The 18,400-nt window shown below is 44.2% G+C and overlaps 1 protein-coding gene across 1 annotated transcript in view; it reads left to right on the forward strand.

Annotated features, from left to right (window-relative positions):
• Positions 1–18,400, forward strand: part of LOC144510541 (uncharacterized) — a 109,342-nt gene that overhangs the window by 55,572 nt on the left and 35,370 nt on the right. Inside the window, exons 19-24 of the mRNA XM_078240052.1 lie at positions 3,163–3,367; positions 5,861–6,048; positions 8,120–8,217; positions 9,858–10,042; positions 13,210–13,412; positions 15,205–15,367. Coding sequence (XP_078096178.1) covers positions 3,163–3,367; positions 5,861–6,048; positions 8,120–8,217; positions 9,858–10,042; positions 13,210–13,412; positions 15,205–15,367 — 1,042 coding nt within the window. The remainder of the gene's footprint in view (positions 1–3,162; positions 3,368–5,860; positions 6,049–8,119; positions 8,218–9,857; positions 10,043–13,209; positions 13,413–15,204; positions 15,368–18,400) is intronic.

Consider the following 18,400-nt stretch of genomic DNA (forward strand, 5'->3'; position numbering starts at 1 on the left):
GTTACAAATAGTGTGACATGAACCCAATATCCCGGTTGAGGCCGTCCTCGTGTGTGCGGAACTTGGCTATCAGTTTCTGCTCAGCGACTCTGCGCTGTCGTGTGTCGCGAAGGCCGCCTTGGCGAACGCTTACCCGAATATCAGAGGCCGAATGCCTGTGACCGCTGAAGTGCTCCCCAACAGGAAGAGAACAGTCTTGCCTGGTGATTGTCGAGCGGTGTTCATTCATCCGTTGTCGCAGCGTCTGCATAGTTTCCCCAATGTACCATGCCTCGGGACATCCTTTCTTGCAGCGTATCAGGTAGACAACGTTGGCCGAATTGCAAGAGTATGTACCATGTACCTGGTGGATGGTGTTCTCACGTGAGATGATGGCACGTGAGAACACCATCTACCAGGTACACGGTACATACTCTTGCAATTCGGCCAACGTTGTCTACCTGATACGCTGCAAGAAAGGATGTCCCGAGGCATGGTACATTGGGGAAACTATGCAGACGCTGCGACAACGGATGAATGAACACCGCTCGACAATCACCAGGCAAGACTGTTCTCTTCCTGTTGGGGAGCACTTCAGCGGTCACAGGCATTCGGCCTCTGATATTCGGGTAAGCGTTCTCCAAGGCGGCCTTCGCGACACACGACAGCGCAGAGTCGCTGAGCAGAAACTGATAGCCAAGTTCCGCACACACGAGGACGGCCTCAACCGGGATATTGGGTTCATGTCACACTATTTGTAACTCCCACAGTTGCGTGGACCTGCAGAGTTTCACTGGCTGTCTTGTCTGGAGACAATACACATCTTTTTAGCCTGTCTTGATGCTCTCTCCACTCACATTGTTTCGTTTCTTAAAGACTTGATTAGTTGTAAGTATTCGCATTCCAACCATTATTCATGTAATTTGAGTCTGTGTCTTTATAAGCTCTGTTTGTGAACAGAATTCCCACTCACCTGAAGAAGGGGCTAAGAGCTCCGAAAGCTTGTGTGGCTTTTGCTACCAAATAAACCTGTTGGACTTTAACCTGGTGTTGTTAAACTTCTTACTGTGTTTACCCCAGTCCAACGCCGGCATCTCCACATCATGACTAGTGGTGTTCCGCAGGGCTCTGTATTGGGACCTCTGCTGTTTGTGATTTATATAAACGATCTGGAAGAAGGTGTAACTGGGGTGATCAGTAAGTTTGCGGACGACACGAAAATGGCTGGACTTGCAGATAGTGAGGAACATTGTCAGAGGCTACAGAAGGATATAGATAGGCTGGAAATTTGGGCAAAGAAATGGCAGATGGAGTTCAATCCAGATAAATGCGAAGTGATGCATTTTGGTAGAACTAATGTGGGGGGGAGCTATATGATAAATGGCAGAACCATAAAGGGTGTAGATACGCAGAGGGACCTGGGTGTGCAAGTCCACAGATCCTTGAAGGTGACATCACAGGTGGAGAAGGTAGTGAATAAGGTATATGGCATGCTTGCCTTTATAGGACGGGGCATAGAGTATAAAAGTTGGGGTCTGGTATTGCAGTTGTATAGAACGTTGGTTCGGCCGCATTTGGAATACTGCGTTCAGTTCTGGTCGCCACACTACTGGAAGGACGTGGAGACTTGAGAGAGCGGTTTACCAGGATGTTGCCTGGTATGGAGGGGCTTAGTTATGAGGAGAGATTGGGTAAACTGGGGTTGTTCTCACTGGAAAGACGGAGGATGAGGGGTGACCTAATAGAGGTGTATAAAATTATGAAAGGCATAGATAGGGTGAACGGTGGGAAGCTTTTTCCCAGGTCGGTGGTGACGTTCACGAGGGGTCATAGGTTCAAGGTGAAGGGGGGGGAGGTTTAACACGGATATCAGAAGGACGTATTTTACACAGAGGGTGGTGGGGGCCTGGAATGCGCTGCCGGGCAAGGTGGTGGAGGCGGACACACTGGGAACGTTTAAGACTTATCTAGATAGCCACATGAATGGAGGGATACAAAAAAATGGTCTAGTTTGGACCAGGGAGCAGCGTGGGCTTGGAGGGCCGAAGGGCCTGTTCCTGTGCTGTATTGTTCTTTGTTCTTTGTTCTGTCCTTCAGTTCAGCTTTCTCCCCTCTTTTTTAATTGTTACCGCTTTTTTTCCTCAAACTTCATTGTTCATAGAAATCATAGAAACTCTACAGTGCAGAAGGAGGCCATTCGGCCCATCGAGTCTGCACCGACCACAATCCCACCCAGACCCTACCCCCACATATTTTACCCACTAATCCCTCTAACCTACGCATCTCAGGGGCAATTTTTTAACCTGGCCAATCAACCTAACCCGCACATCTTTGGATTGTTCTTAAACTTCATTTTTCTGCCTGAGCTAACAGTACTCAAAATATGACTACAAAAGCTGCAGATGCTGGAAATCTGACATAAGGAGAAAAAATGCTGGAAAAACTTCGATAATCAGGCAGCATCTGTGGAGAGAAACATTCAACATTCATGCTGATAGTTTCAGAATATTAAATCCTGTCTGAACTGGATAAATTATTTGTGAATTGGTGGAAATCGAGGATCCCTTTATACAACTTCACATTTATATTGTATTGTTTACATCTTTCACAGTCAATGGCCCAGGTTTTGCGAGCGCTGGAACTAAAGCTAGTGCTCAGCATTAATATGGTGGAAATCAGGGGTGGGATTCTCTGCCCCAACACCCGGAAATTTCCACCTGAGCTCAATGGACTTTTAAATGGTCCGCTGAATTTTCTGTCTTGCCCGCTACGATTCCCGTGGCGGGTGATATGGGCCACTTCCACTCCAGATATTTGGCATCCACGCGTGCACAGTAAACGTGGAATCCCGCGTTTCCCGATTCCGGATTTTCCGCCCGTTCTTTCTGACGGTGAACGGAAGCTGAAAATCAAAGTATTTTCCTAGAGGGCATTTCAGAGAAAATAAGACGTGCGCCTCAAATTTTTATAGCATTGAGGTGCGGCGTAACATAGGAAAGGTTGGAAAACATTGGTCTAGATAACGGACTCGGTGCAAACCTCAGAGGAAACAGCAGACAGAAACATTGTAGATTCACTTGCTATGACTGGCCCAAAACGTGTCTGCCTGAGGCTCTGGGCATAGAACGTCTTCCCCCGCCCCCCTGTACCTGCACCCTGAATGATAATGTTATTCTTCTACAGGTTGAAGACGCTGACTTCCTGTATGAAACATGTGGCTGGATGCTAAAAGCCTCGCAAAAAACAGCGGACGCCATTCGGAATGGGGGTAGAACATTCCGTCAGTTGTGGAAACTGAGCAGAGCCAGACAGATGATGCTGCACGTTGTTCCGTTGTATCTAGAAAAGATTCAAGAAACGTTACAACAGTTCCAAGGAGAACTGCAAAGTAAGTAACAGTACTGATGAAGCAAATGCAAAACAAAGATTGGAAAGCTCTTGCAGCCATGAGCCTGGGGCCTCCATTCTCCTGCGCTGGTTTTCCTTGTCAGCGTGGTTCATCTAAAACAGACATAACTAATGCAAAAGAGGACAGGATGTTACATTCAGCACGACTCCATTTTCTTTTAAATCACGGCCTATTGCGGAACCCAGACCACTGTGCCTTCCTGCCAGGATGAATTAATCGCCATTCCAGTAAATGTAATCGCTTGGGACCATTCGCGGAGCTTTCCAAAATTTAAGCTAATTGAGGCCAACGACTAACTACTTTCTAAAATATTTTGCATTTGTTTTTTCGAATTTGCTGTGAAATTGATTACTGCCAATATAACTGGCAAGTGGTTCTGAATTTCTGTTCTTAATTTTCAGCAATTAAAAATCAGGTTATTCACAGGTGGACAATGATTCATTAAAAATGTTTATTTGTGGAATTCGTTACCACAGGAAGTAGTTGGTGCCAAAACATTGAATGTATTCGAGAGGCGGCTGGATATAGCACTTGAGGTGAATGGGATCAAAGGTTATGGGGAGAAAGCAGGATTAGGCTATTGAGTTGGATAATCAGCCATGATCGTGATGAATGGCGGAGCAGACTCGAAGGGCCGAATGGCCTCCTCCTGCTCCTATCGTCTGTTATTTCTTTGTGACAAGAAATCATATTGTGAACCGCACCAGGTTCTTAAATGTAATTAGGAATATTTTTGAAGCAATAGGTTTTGGATCGTTCACCTCAGAAACCTTTTGACACATTTCTGAGATAGTCAAAACCAACAGATTAATTCACCCTCCGCATGAGGTTTGGAGTCTGGTGGGATGTAACTGGCTGGGTAGTGGTTCCCTATCTTCTATGTTATTTCTTTGTGATATGAAATCATATTGTGAACCGCACCAGGTTTTTAAATGTAATTAGGAATAGTGGTAATTAGGTAGTGGTTCCCATTTTCTCAGCAAAAATAAAGTCGATTTAAAGTCCAGCACTTAGCGCTTTAAATGCCTTCTTTCAAAAGTCCCTGTTTGATATAAACCTTGACCCCCCCCCCATTGGTATTAAATTCCAAGCAAAATCTCAAAGCAAGTCTGCAGTGCAATCCATAAAGGAACTTTCCAGAAAAGAGACCATAACAATATCTTACATTAAGTGACTGCTGGCATTCATCTTTGGCCAGTGTCCTTTCTTGTATTTAAACAAAAAAAGCAGGTCTTTAAATAGTTCAATATGCCTTTGGTTAGCAGGTGAAGCTATGGGTGGTTCTCACTTAGTCATCCTTTCCCATCGTCATGACACCCAAGCATAACAATGGAGCATCGGCCCCGTTTACTTTGGTGCTTCTGAGTAACCAGCTCCCTTACAAAACTGCCAACAAATTTTTTCACCGTCGCAACCTACAGTCATGTTTCATTCAGAGAGCCAAGGCAGACATGATGGGCCGAATGGCCTTTTTCTGCACTGGAACAGTTCTGTGATCTCCTGACAGTCCAATCTCTGACTCACTGTGAGCACAATCCCGAGAGATCTGCTAATGTTTGCGTATTCATCTAAAATACAGTTTTGTGCCTTTTCACTTGTCTGAGGTAACTTGGCTTTTCCTTCAGAGTATCACTTTGATGTTGATTCAAAACAGTGTCAAAAAGAAATGAAGGACAAATACGCCGTCACTGAACTGAAACTTAAAATATACACGCCATTACAACTGTTTGACCATGGGCGTTTAGAAGTAGCTATAATTATTTGGCTTTCCACAATGGAGGTGGCAATGTGCCTAGTGGTATTATCGCTAGACTAATAATCCAGAAACTCAGCCAACATTCTAGGCACTGGGTTCAAATCCTGCAGATGGTGGAATTTGAATTCAATTTTTTAAAAATTAGAATTAAGAGTTACTGATGACCATGAACCATTGTCGATTGTCACTAATGTCCTTTAGGGAAGGAAATCTGCCATCCTTACCTGGTCTGGCCTACATGTGACTCCAGAGCTGCATCAATGTGGTTGACTCTTAAATGCTCTCCAAGGGTGACTAGGGATGGGCAATAAATGTTGGCCAGCCAGTGACGCCCATGTCCCACGAATGAATGAAAAGAACAATGGAGGGATCGAACAGTGTCCCATGCCTCCACTGGTGGGGAGGTGCAATTGCAGCATCATAAATACTGATAGCAGTTTTTACTATGACTGCAGGTGGTCCTGTGGCTCAGTGGGTAGTGTCCCTTCCCCTGACCCAGAGGACCTGAGTTCAAGTCCTGCTCCAGTAGCATTTATGATACTGTTCAACAGATTAATAATTCTCCCAACATTTCTCCACTCTTTCCCAAAGCTAAGTATGTCCGAATACATGCAATAAACAATTATAATTGTGGGAGTAGCAAGTTATAATGGAAGCAAGCAGCAGGAGCTATATGATGTAAAGTTTTTTAATAGGCGGGCCAATTTGATTTTCAGAGCCTATAGCCACATTAAAGGATGCTTACTACGAAGTGACACTGAAGGAACTAGATCAAGAGTGGAAACAGAAAACCGAGCAGTATCTGGAAAAAATCCAATCTTTCATACCCACAGTAGTTCAGGATACATGGCTGCTGCAGGCAGTGCCAAGAGTGCTGTATATTACCAAGCAAGCATTTGATTTGGTAAGTATACTAACTGCTACACCTCAGAGGAGAATACTTTTTACGATCGAGATTTATTACACTGAGAAAATTGTATTTGTTTCTCCACTTCATCAAGGAGGCAGTGGTGTAGTGGCATTGTCACTGGACTAGTAACCCAGAGTCCCAGGGTAATGCTGTGGGGACCAGGTTCAAATCCCAACGTAGCCAATGGTGAAATTTGTTTCAATTTTTTGAAATATGGAATTAAAAGTCGAATGATGACCATGAAACCATTATCAATTGTCGAAAAAACCCATCTGATTCGCTAATGTTCTTTAGGGAAGGAAATCTGCCCTCCTTACCTGGTCTGGCCTACATGGTTTCCAGACCCACAACAATGTGGTTGACTCTTAACTGCTCTCTGAAATGGCCTAGCAAACCACTCAATCGAAGGGCAATTAGGGATGGGCAATAAATGCTGGCGCAGCCTGTGATGCCCACATCATTTGAACAAATTTTTTAAAAAGGTTCACCTTATTGATTCTTAGTAAAGTCAAACAGTCCTATAAATTAGGAATAGGTTGTGGGGGTGTAGGTTAGCTAGACAACTAGTGCATGGTTCAGAGTAACATCAACAGTGTGGGGTTCGATCCCCGTTCTAGCTGGGGTAAACATGGAGTCCACCCCATTGCTATATGAGCTATGATTCAGAGACCCTTGAGTAACCAGAGTAGAGAAGAAGTGAGATATGCCTTTCTCAATTATCATTTTTAAAGTTTATTTATTGTGTCACGAATAGTCTTACATTAACACCGCAATGAAGTTACTGTGAAAATCCCCTAATCGCCACACTCCGGTGCCTGTTCGGGTACACTGAGGGAGAATTTAGCAAGGCCAATGCATCTAACCAGCACGTCTTTCGGACTGTGGGAGGAAACCGGAGTACCCAGAGGAAACACACAGACATGGGGAGAACTCAATTTCCACTCAATTCACTCAATTTCACTCCATTGACTTCAAGGGAAATATGATGACAAGCATCTCAATATTGCCCATTTGACACCTTCCTCCAAAGTGAAGATTAATGCTGCAGTGTGTATTTAGTTGGCTTGAACAGGGATGAGATATAAATAAATTCCAAAGTATAACTACTAATGATGCTGCAATGTGAACATTATGACTAGGGGAATTTCACAGTAACTTCATTGCAGTGTTAATGTAAGCCTTACTTGAGACTAATAATAAATAAACTTTTTACCCAGGGCATGTGTTCAAATTCCAACCATGAGTCCATGTCCAAAGACGTGCATGTTAGGTGGATTGGCCATGCTAAATTGCCCCTTAGTACCCCAAGATGTGTAGGTTAGGGGAATTAGCAGGATAAATAAGTGGGGTTAGGGAAAGGGGCCTGGGTAGGATCCTCTGTCAGAGAGTTGGTGCAGACTCGATGGGCTGAATGGCCTTCTCTGCACTGTAGAGATTCTCTGAGTGCGATTCAAGCTCAATTAACAAATGGAGTATTCGACAGTTCCCGTCCTGTATGTTCTCTCTCAGGAAGAGGAAAACATGTTAGGGCCACAGATGCCACCCCTTCTCCCACCAATCTATGAAACTTGATGCTACTAGGTATTGAGGCCCAGTCTCTGACATGAAGAGAGAAATGATGTGGAGATGCCGGCGTTGGACTGGGGTAAGCACAGTAAGAAAGGGAGAAAGGCAGAGCAGCTTAAGAGATGTGGAAAGCATAATATTGGTTGGCAAAGAGTAAAGGAAATCAGTCAGTGTTCCCTCACAACAATCCTAGACTTCTTCCATTGATGAACAGGAATAGTCAAACTGGAACAGCAAAAGATCTGTTCTACTATTGCATAGAATTGACAAATGTATAATTTAGTTTCTGAGCTTTTCAATATAGAAAATAAATCAAATTTGAATTTTGTTTTCAAACATTTGAGTCTCTTGTCCTTGGTTGGTTATTTCTAACTATCAAAAATCTTGTATTTATGGTATTCTTCGATTTCCCTTCATCCTTTTATTAACTATTGTCTATCTATATCTGATATTAGTCCAGTAAGGTGTGAAGATAATACTTCTCCCCATTTACAAACAGGCGACACAACAAATATTGAAGTGGGCAGAAGCAAAACTCTCCAAAGCCACAAGCAAGATCCATAAGCCACTTGCAAATCTCTACAAATACTCACCAGAGTAAGTACCAGATTGTTGATTTTTTAAAAAATTAATTCAAAGGATGAGGGCTTCACTGGCTAAGCCTGTAATTATTGCCCATCCCTAATTCATAGAATCCTACAGTGCAGACGGAGGCCATTCGGCCCATCGAGCCTGCACCGACCACTGTCCTACCCGGGCCATATCCCCACAACCCCATGCATTTACCCTAGCTAGCTCTCCTGACACTAAAGGGCAATTTAGCATGGCCAATCCACCTAACTCGCATATCTTTGGACTGTGTGAGGAAACTGGAGCACCCAGAGGAAACCCATGCAGACACCGGGAGAACGTGCAAATTCCACACAGACAGTGACCCAAGCTGGGAATCAAACCCAGGTCCCGGGAGTTATGAGGCAGCAATGCTAACCACTGTACCACCATGCCGTCTTAATTGCCCTGAAGAAGGTGGGGGTATGCTGACATCCTGAGCCCTGCAGTTCCTGAGGTGTCGGCACACTCCTGGTGCTGTTAGGGAGAGAGTTCCAGGATTTTGACCCAGCGACAGTGAAGGAATGGTGATGTATTTCCAACTCAGGACAGTAAGTGGCTTCGAGGGGAAGCTCCAGGTGGTGGTATTCACATGCATCCGCTCCCTTGTCCTGCCAGATGGTGGTGGTCATGGGTTTGGAAGGTGCTGTCAAAGGATCTTTGGCGAGTTGATGCAGTGCATCTTGTAGATGGTTTACACGGCTGCCACTGTTCATCAGGAGTGGAGAAAGTGAATGGTTGTAGCTGGGGTGCTTATCAAACAGTTGCTTTTTCCTGAATGGTGTTGAACTTCTGACCGTTGTTGGAGTTGCACCCATCTAGGCAAGTGGAGAGTATTTCGTCACACTCCTGACTTGTGGCCTGTAGATAGTGGATAGGCTTTGGAGAGTCAGGAGGTAGGTTACTCAGTGCAGGAATCCCAGTATTTATATGGCTAGTCCAGTTTAGTTTCTGGTCAATGGTAACCCACACAGGGATGCTACAGAGTCACCACACTCCATCGCCTGTTTGGGTACACTGAGGGAGAATTTAGCACGGCCAATGCACCTAACCAGCACGTCTTTCAGACTGTGGGAGGAAACCGGAGCACCTGGAGGAAACCCACGCAGGCACAGGGAGAACGTGCAGACTCTGCACCGACAGTGACTCAAGCCAGGTCCCTGGCACTGAGAGACAGCAGTGCTAATCACTGTGCCACCGTGCTGTCCCATGTTTGTACATGCGTGTGTGTTTGTACATGCGTGTGTGTTTGTACATGCGTGTGTGTTTGTACATGCGTGTGTGTTTGTACATGCGTGTGTGTTTGTACATGCGTGTGTGTTTGTACATGCGTGTGTGTTTGTACGTGTGTGTGTGGGGGGGAGAGGGTGGGGGCTCTACTTTAAACTATTTCCCTGGTTGTGAAGTACTTTTGGACATTTACTGGATATGGATTATGCTAAATAAATGCAAGTACTTTCTTTCAACATTACAGGCAGTCAACAAGCTATCAAGTGTAACATTGCAAAAGCTCATTTCCACATTTGTTAAAAGCATTTGTTCGCACATTTCAGGAAAATTAGATCCTGCAAATTCAACAAATTGCTGATATCTCTCATTTTTCAATGCCTCGTGAATCTATATTGCAGAGATTGCTCTGTTCTAGTGAACGTACCATTGTTGCCTTTGTGGGAGCAGTTGACGGATGTGTCTAATATTACCAACTACCTTGTTGAAACCAAGCTTATAAAGACACTGAGGAGTCTGTACAATATAAACCCAGTCGCGGAATATTACAGACTAAAACACAGGATGATGGACAGTCCGTTTGAACGTAAGTTGTTGAGACGTCGAAATAACTGTGTGAAGCTCTTGAGAATTTTCTGAGTGATACTCCATAAATTAATCATATTATGAATTATTTACTCAATAACTTTGAATTTGCTTTGAGGTTTCTTATAGCCAGCCAGCGGCTCTCTGCGGGATTAGATTTATTTTGCCTCTGAGTGTAACCTTTTTTTAATGATTACCACGTATTAACAAGTAATACATTTTAAAGAATGCACAGGTGACACTAATTCACAGCGGTTTGCCATTTCCAGGGAGGTTTTCCTGATCTATTGAATCATAGAATCCCTACAAAGCAGAAGAAGCCATTCGATCCATCGAGTTTGACCGACTCTTTGACAGAATATGTTACCCAGGCCCCCACCCCTGCCCTACTCCCGCAACCCCTCACATTTCGCATGGCTAATCCATTTAACCTGCACATCTTGGGACACTAAGGGGCAATTTAGCCTGGCCAATCCACCTAACCTGCACACCTTTGAAGTGTGGGAGGAAACTGGAGCACCCGGAGGAAACCCAAGCAGACACGGGGACAATGTACGGACTCCACACAGATAGTGACCCAAGCCGGGAATTGAACCTGTGTCCCTGGAGCTGTGAGGCAGCAGTGCTAACCACTGTGCCACCGTGCTGCTCTACTTACTAAGGAATAGCATACCTCCTAGAAGAAGTAAAGTTATCATCTAAAAGCACAAATCTGCAGAGTAGGGGGAGAGAGTGAGTCTCCTTGCTACATTAACTGCTGCTCAGAATCTGCGTCTGGTAGCATCCCAGATTCTCAAAGTCACATTCCATCGAAAAGTCCAATGAAGCCACTGTAACCCTCACAGGGAGAGGATCAATGGAATGTGGCCCAATAAAGGAATTAGAGCACACAGTGGAATCGAGATAAACAGACGCTTCCAAATGATGAACACCAGCAAAACACAGGCGCTGTTTGAGATACTTAAATAACTTGCATGATAAGATATATTCTGACACACGCAAATTATTAACTATGAACATCTTTCAATACATCAACCCTTTTACAATTTAAAACACAGGGAGCCAGTTTTGTCAGAGAAATAACTGTCTTCAATGGACCGCATCAACAAAGTTAGAGAAACCCCTCTTTTTCCAGGGTCGAATGCTCGCACAGCTCTGTCTCATCAATAGAGCCATTTCTCTTCTGCTCTGAATGCTGGGTAAAGAACTCGCCATTGGGCTGATTATTTTTCTTACGGTGTACACAATGACCATTTTGGAAATTAGCACACCTGGAAGAAAGTGTGCTAATGGATGGGCGGCACAGTGCCACTGTGGTTAGCACATCTACTTCACAGCGCCAGAGACCCGGGTTCATTTCCTGGCTTGGATCACTGTCTGTGTGGAGTCTGCACATTCTCCCTGTGTCTGCATGGGTTTCCTCCAGGTGCTCCGGTTTCCTCCCACACTCCAAAGATGTGCGGGTTAGGTTGATTGGCCATGCTAAATTGCCCCTTCGTGTCAGGGAGATTAACAGGATAAATACATGGGTTTATGAGGGGATAGGGCCTCAATGGACTGAATGGCCTCTTTCTGCACTGTAGAGATTCTATGATTCTAAAAAGGATGGCTGATGCCAGACAGTAAGGTGTCCAGATCACCAACAACCTGTCCTGGTCCTCCCATGTCGACACTATAGTTAAGAAAGCCCACCAACCCTCTACTTTCTCAGAAGACTAAGGAAATTTTGCATGTTAACTATGACTCTCACCAACTTTTGCAGATGCACCATAGAAAGTATACTTTCTGGTTGTATCACAGCTTGGTATGGCTCCTGCTCTGCCAAAGACCGCCAGAAACTACAAAAGGCCGTGAATGTAGCTCAATCCATCACGCAAACCAGCCTCCCATCCATTGACTCTCTCTACACTTCCCACTGCCTCGGCAAAGCAGCCAGCATAATCAAGAACCCCGCGCACCCTGGACATTCTCTCTTCCAGCTTCTTTCATTGGGAAAAAGATACAAAAGTCTGAGATCACATACCAACTGACTCAAGGTGGCACGGTAGCACAGTGGTTAGCACTGCTGCTTCACAGCTCCAGGGTCCTGGGTTCGATTCCCGGCTCGGGTCACTGTCTGTGTGGAGTTTGCACATTCTCCTCGTGTCTGCGTGGTTTTCCTCCGGGTGCTCCGGTTTCCTCCCACAGTCCAAAGATGTGCGGGTTAGGTTGATTGGCCAGGTTAAAAATTGCCCCTTAGAGTCCTGGGATGTGTAGGTTAGAGGGATTAGCGGGTAAATATGTGGGGTGGGATTGTGGTCGGTGCAGACTCGATGGGCCGAATGGCCTCCTTCTGCACTGTAGGGTTTCTATGATTCTATGAAGGACAGCTTCTCCCCTGCTGCCATCAGACCTTTGAATGGACCTATGTTGCATTAAGTTGATCTTTCTCTACATCCTAGCTATGACTGTAACACTACATTCTGCACTCTCTCCTTCTCTATGTACAGTATGCTTTGTATAGTGTGCAAGAAACAATACTTTTCACTGTATACTAATACATGTGACAATAATAAATCCAATCAAATAGTTTTACTGTGTAGAGCATTACTTGAAGATACTCTACAACAGGAACCCAGTGGCCTTGCTTGTTCAACTCGTGACCAGAAACTGAGAGCTGACACCACTGAGAATTCCGTCACACAAAGAGTAATCAACACTTGAATAAACTTCAGGGTAGATGTGGAGGTGAAACTCGAAGAGTTATTCACAAACTCTGTGATGGGGGAATTGCAGTCTTTTCTATTTGGATAACTGAGCTAAAATAAGTTGGCCTTTGCGCCTCATACTTGTGATTATAATCTCCCAAGCTGTAACAGAACATCAGCATTACACCAGATGGGCACTCAGATGTGTATGAATGTCACACACCACATGCTCACTCATTTATTATTCTGAAACATTTTTTAACTTTGGGCTAGAAGGCTAAACATAACTGGTAAAATCCAGTTTTTTGCTCGTTTGCAAGCCAGTCCTGGCAGCAGTGTTTGTTGCATGACACCAGAGGGGAAAGATGTTCCATACTTGTTTGAAATCTGTTTTTAATTTAAAAGTAATCTAAATGTAAATGTTTATGTTCAGAGCAACACTATATCAAATCTTGAAGCTGTTTCCTTCAATGTTCCATAGATCAAGCCCTACTCATTGGAAACAAACACTATGTGACATTTGATGGGAAGATGTACGATTTTGCCAGCAAGTGTAGTTTTCTTCTGGCAAAAGATTTCCAGAGGAACACATTCACGGTGTTACTGAATCCTCAGAGTGATGGTAGGAACTCGCTCCGTGTGGAAATGAATCACACCATCATTGATATATACCCAGGAGTAAAGGTAAAAACACACCAGCTCTCTCACGCAGGCTATCAGAAGTGCTCTCTCTCACCCACACAAGTGTAGATCAAACTTCTGCTTGCAATATCAGTTTTATTCGATCAAATAATCTGAAAGGACGTACAGGTTAGCAAATATATCCAGTGGTTGTTTTAACTGGGCTGTTCAAGTGGTCCAATCCTCAGGAAGGGTTGCAGAGAGACATTTAAAGGGTCACTAGATGTCACTCTTAATCTAATATTGCTTAATTCCAATTGAAACCTTTGCAAAAATATTTCCTGCACTTATTTATTGACCTTTTTGAATACAGTGATTTTGAATGAAAGGGGTGGGTCATGAGATTCAGTGCAGAGGAGGCTATTCGGCCCATCAAGTCTGTACTGACCATAACCCACCCAGGCCCTATTCCCGTAACCCCACATATTCACCCTGCTCATCCTCCTGACACTAGGGTCGATTTAGCATGGTCAATCCACCTACCCCGCACATCTTTGGACTGTGGGAGGAAACCGGAGCACCCAGAGGAAACCCACGCAGACACAGGGAGAACATGCAAACTTCACACAGTGACCCGAGGCCGGAATTGAACCTGGATCCCTGGCGCTGTGAGGCAGCAGTGCTAACCATTGTGCCACCGTGCCACACAGTCTTCTGACTGATTTGTTCTTTAAAGTTGTGCCTGTGCAGTCAATTAATTCCCTTCTAACCATACAAGTTACGTACAGCTCCTGTACCAATAAACACAATTGTACTGACAGATTATAAGATCCATGCTGCTGTAAAAACAACTTTACGATAGGATGAATATATAAGTCAAAGTCCTGTCTTCTTAAATTCATTGTGCATAAGTAGATTCTCAACTTGCTGACTCGGGGTATAGCTGGGATGATGGATTAGCACTGCAGTGCCAATTTCACATTCAAGCAGCAAGTTACATCTATCCCATCATGCCAATATTTGTAAACTGCATCGCTGGCACACACGCAACCAAATAATGTCATGTTGCTGCTTTATAAAACTTTGGTTAGGCCGCACTTAGAGTATTGTGTTCAGTTCTGGTCGCCACATTACAGGTTTTAAGTTTTATTTATTTGTCACAAGTAGTAGGCTTACATTAACACTGCAATGAAGTTGCTGTGAAAATCCCCAATGGCCAATGCACCTAATGCACAGGAAGGATGTGGAGGCTTTGAAGAGGGTGCAGAAGAGGTTTACCAGGATGCTCTCTGGGTTAGAGGGTGTGAGCTATAAGGAGAGGCTGGACAAACTAGCGTTGTTTTCTCTGGAGTGGCGGAGGCTGAGGGGAAACCCGATAGAAGTCGAGAAAATTATGAGAGGCATAGATAGTTTTGACAGAATCTTTTTCTCAGAGTTGAAATGTCTAATACTAGGGGACACGCACTTAAAGTGAGAGGGGGAAGTTCAAAGGAGTTTTTTACACAGAGAGTGGTAGGTGTTTGGAACGCACTTCCAGGGATGGTGGTGGAGGCAGATACGAAGGGGGCGTTTAAGGGACTTTTAGATAAGCACGTGAATACTCAAGGAATAGAGAGATATGGACCAAGGGCAGGCAGAAGTGATTAGTTTAATTTGGTGTCATATTCAGCACAACATTGTAGGCCGAAGGGCCTGTTCCTGAGCTGTACTGTTCTATGTTCTAATTGTTTATTACCCACTGATTATATTACTCTGGAAATTTTACTACTTCAACCTATTTTTTATTGAACAAAGAATAGAACAATTAGACAAATCCATTAACTAATGAAAATATAATACAAGTTGTGTTCCATAGGTTGAAGAGAATTGCAAAGCCAGTGACCTGCCCCTGGAGAAGAATGGAGTGACAATCAGTAAAGATCGTAATGAAGTCAAGGTGACCGATCAGAATGGAGTTATTGTGTCGTGTGACATGCAACATGAAATCTGCACTCTGACTCTTCCTGGGTGGTACCATGGTTAGTGCAAGGAATATTTGTCTTTTAAATTGTAACTATAGTGTTGGTGTGTAATGTCCATTTAAAGGCAAGCCAAACTCTGTTTGAAAATGATGGAAATTTTAATATATTGTTAACCCTCCAGGCCAGAATTCCAAAATCCGGGAACAAAAGTTGTCCGGAATTTGATTTCCGCTGTAAGATCGTGAACAGAGCTTTTGGGGTCGCGAGCTGCCCCCTTCCTCTGAGGCAGCAACTGTGACCCCAAAATCATAGAATCATAGAAACCCTACAGTGCTGAAGGAGGCCATTCAGCCCATGGAGTCTGCACCGACCACAATCCCACCCAGGCCCTATCCCCGTAACCCCACATATTTACCCTGCTAATCCCTCTATCCTGGGACACTAAGGGGCAATTTAGCATGGTCAATCTAAATAATGTCAAAATTATAATCGCAGGAACTAAAAACCTGACAGTCAGAAATTTGGGAAAATATTTCAAAATATATATCCCCCCATCCATATTTTGAAATATTTTCCCAAATTTTTGACTGTCAGGTTTTTAGTTCCTGCGATTATAATTTTGACATTATCTTCCAAAGGGAATTCCGCTAATTCTGTGCAATGTTCAGATGAAAACGAGATGAAAGAAAGGGTCCAAGGCTGTTCCAGAGGCAGATTAGCTGCACCCAATGTTGCCCATGCAAATCACATTGATAAGTAGGGGCACATCTGCCATGGAATGTGAGAGAAGAGTTGCCAATACAAACTTCTTTTCACTATGGTTGATTTCCCAGATTTAGTAATCTCCTTGAATCTTATTTCCAACCAAGTTCCACCACGGGGACAATTCTTCCAAGTTCACCACATGACTCTGAACATTTGAGCACCTGGCTCATGGCTACAGGGACATCAACAATCCAGTTACAGATCACAAATGTATTATACAGGTCACTAATTGCTCACTAGGACACTGTAGTTTAATTACCTGTACCATAGATAATTAGGCAGCACAAAGAAGATGCTACATTATTTTCAGTTTGCAAGATTCTCCCAAGTCCATCCCCCCACCGCCCCCCGCCCCCCACCCCCAACCCCCTGCTCTCTCTGCTGTTTTTTCTTTCCCGCCCGGGCGCGCTGCTTCAGATTTTTTTCCAAACTGCGCATGCACAGTTCAGAGCTCCAATCGTTCTGGCAGCGCTAAGCCCCGCCCACTGCGCGGATCGGACTGGAGCTGGCAAAAAGCGTATGGGCGCGCTGCAAAGAGGATTCCGGACTCGGATCTGCATTATGCCCAGATCCGGCCCTTAGACTCCAAATGGTAAAATCGGGCCCTATGACTCTAAATCACTCTTTTTTTTAAAAAGTGTTTACACGGGGCGTCATGGTGGCACAGTGGTTAGCACTGCTGCTTCACTGCACCAGGGACCCGGGTTCAATTCCTGGCTCGGGTCACTGTCTGCGTGGAGTTTGCACGTTCTCCCCATGTCTGCGTGGGTTTCCTCCGGGTGCTCCGGTTTCCACATTCTGAAAGATGTGCTGGTTCGGTGCATTGACCCGAACAGGCACTGGAGTGTGGTGACAAGGGGAATTTCACAGTAACTTCATTGCAGTGTTAATGCAAGCCTTACTTGTGACTAATAAATAAACTTTACTTTTCAGTGAGTGTTGCTGCTATAGAAAATGTCTGGGGAGTAGGTGATGGAAAGTAGGGCAATGGCGGATGAATTAAACGATATTTTGCATTGGTCTCTGCTATAGAGGACACTAGAAACATCCAGAAATAGCTGTAAATCAGGAAATGGAAGAGAGGCAGGGACTCGGAAAAATTACAAGCACCAGGGAAGTATACTGAGCAACTTGTTGGGTCTACAGGCCGACAATTCTCCCAGTCCAAATAGACTTCACCCTAAAGTCTTGAAAGAAGTGACTAATGAGATAATTGATGCATTGAATTTAATTTTCCAAAATTCCCTAGATTCGGGGGAAGGTTCCATTAGATTGGAAGATAACAAATGTTACTCCTTTATTCAAAAATGGAGGAATACAGAAAGCAGGAAACTACAGGCCAGTTAACCTAACATCTGTCAAAGGGAAAATGTTAGAAATCATTATTAACGATGTTATAGCAGGGCACTTAGAAAAATTCAGGGTAATCAGGCAGAGTCAACATGGTTTTGTGGAAGGGAAATCATGTTTAATCAATTTATTGGAGTCAAGCGCTTTAGATAAAGGGGAACTGGTGGATGTACTGTACTTAGATTTCCAGAGGCATTTGATAAGGTGCCACATCATATATTATTGAGGAAAATAAAAGCTTATGGTGTAACAGGTAACATATTGGCATGGATTGAAGATTGGCTAGCTAAAAGGAAAGGAAACGTTGTTGGCATAAATGAGTCTTTTCCTGGTTGTCAGGATGTGATGAATGCCACAGTAATCAGCGCTGGGACCTCAATTCATATAAATGACTTGGATGAAGGGATTGCAGGTATGGTTGCTAAATTTGCTGATGACAATAGATAGGTAGGAAATTGTGTTGAGGATATAAGGAGGCTACAAAGGGACATTGTGGTAGCGTGCCCCTTTAACGGGCAAGCGCTCGGAGGGTCATGTGACCCGTTTGGCCAATCAGGACAGAGTGTGCAAATCCTGGTGCTCAGTGCAGGTTTTCCTTGCCAGTTTGGAGACTGGAGTCATGGAGTATGGTAGCCTTTATATCGCTCTCTGTACATAGTTACCTACCTTAATAAACCATTCATTCGTTAACCTACTGTGTGGTCCCCTATCTTTGCAAGATACAACAGACGTAGAAAGGTTAAGTGAGTGAGCAAAGATCTGACAATGGAATATAATGTAGGCAAATGTGAAATTGTCCATTTTGGCAGGAAGAATCAAAAAGCTCATTATCGAAATGGTGAGCGATTGCTGAGCTTCGATGTGCAGAGGGATCTGGGCGACCTGGTGCATGAATCACAAAAGGCTAGCATACAGGTACTGCAATTAATTAGGAAAGCTAATAGTATGTTATTGTTTATTGTGAGGGGGATTGAC

Source organism: Mustelus asterias, chromosome 23, assembly GCF_964213995.1.
Source record: "Mustelus asterias chromosome 23, sMusAst1.hap1.1, whole genome shotgun sequence".
NCBI classification, from domain to species: domain Eukaryota; kingdom Metazoa; phylum Chordata; class Chondrichthyes; order Carcharhiniformes; family Triakidae; genus Mustelus; species Mustelus asterias.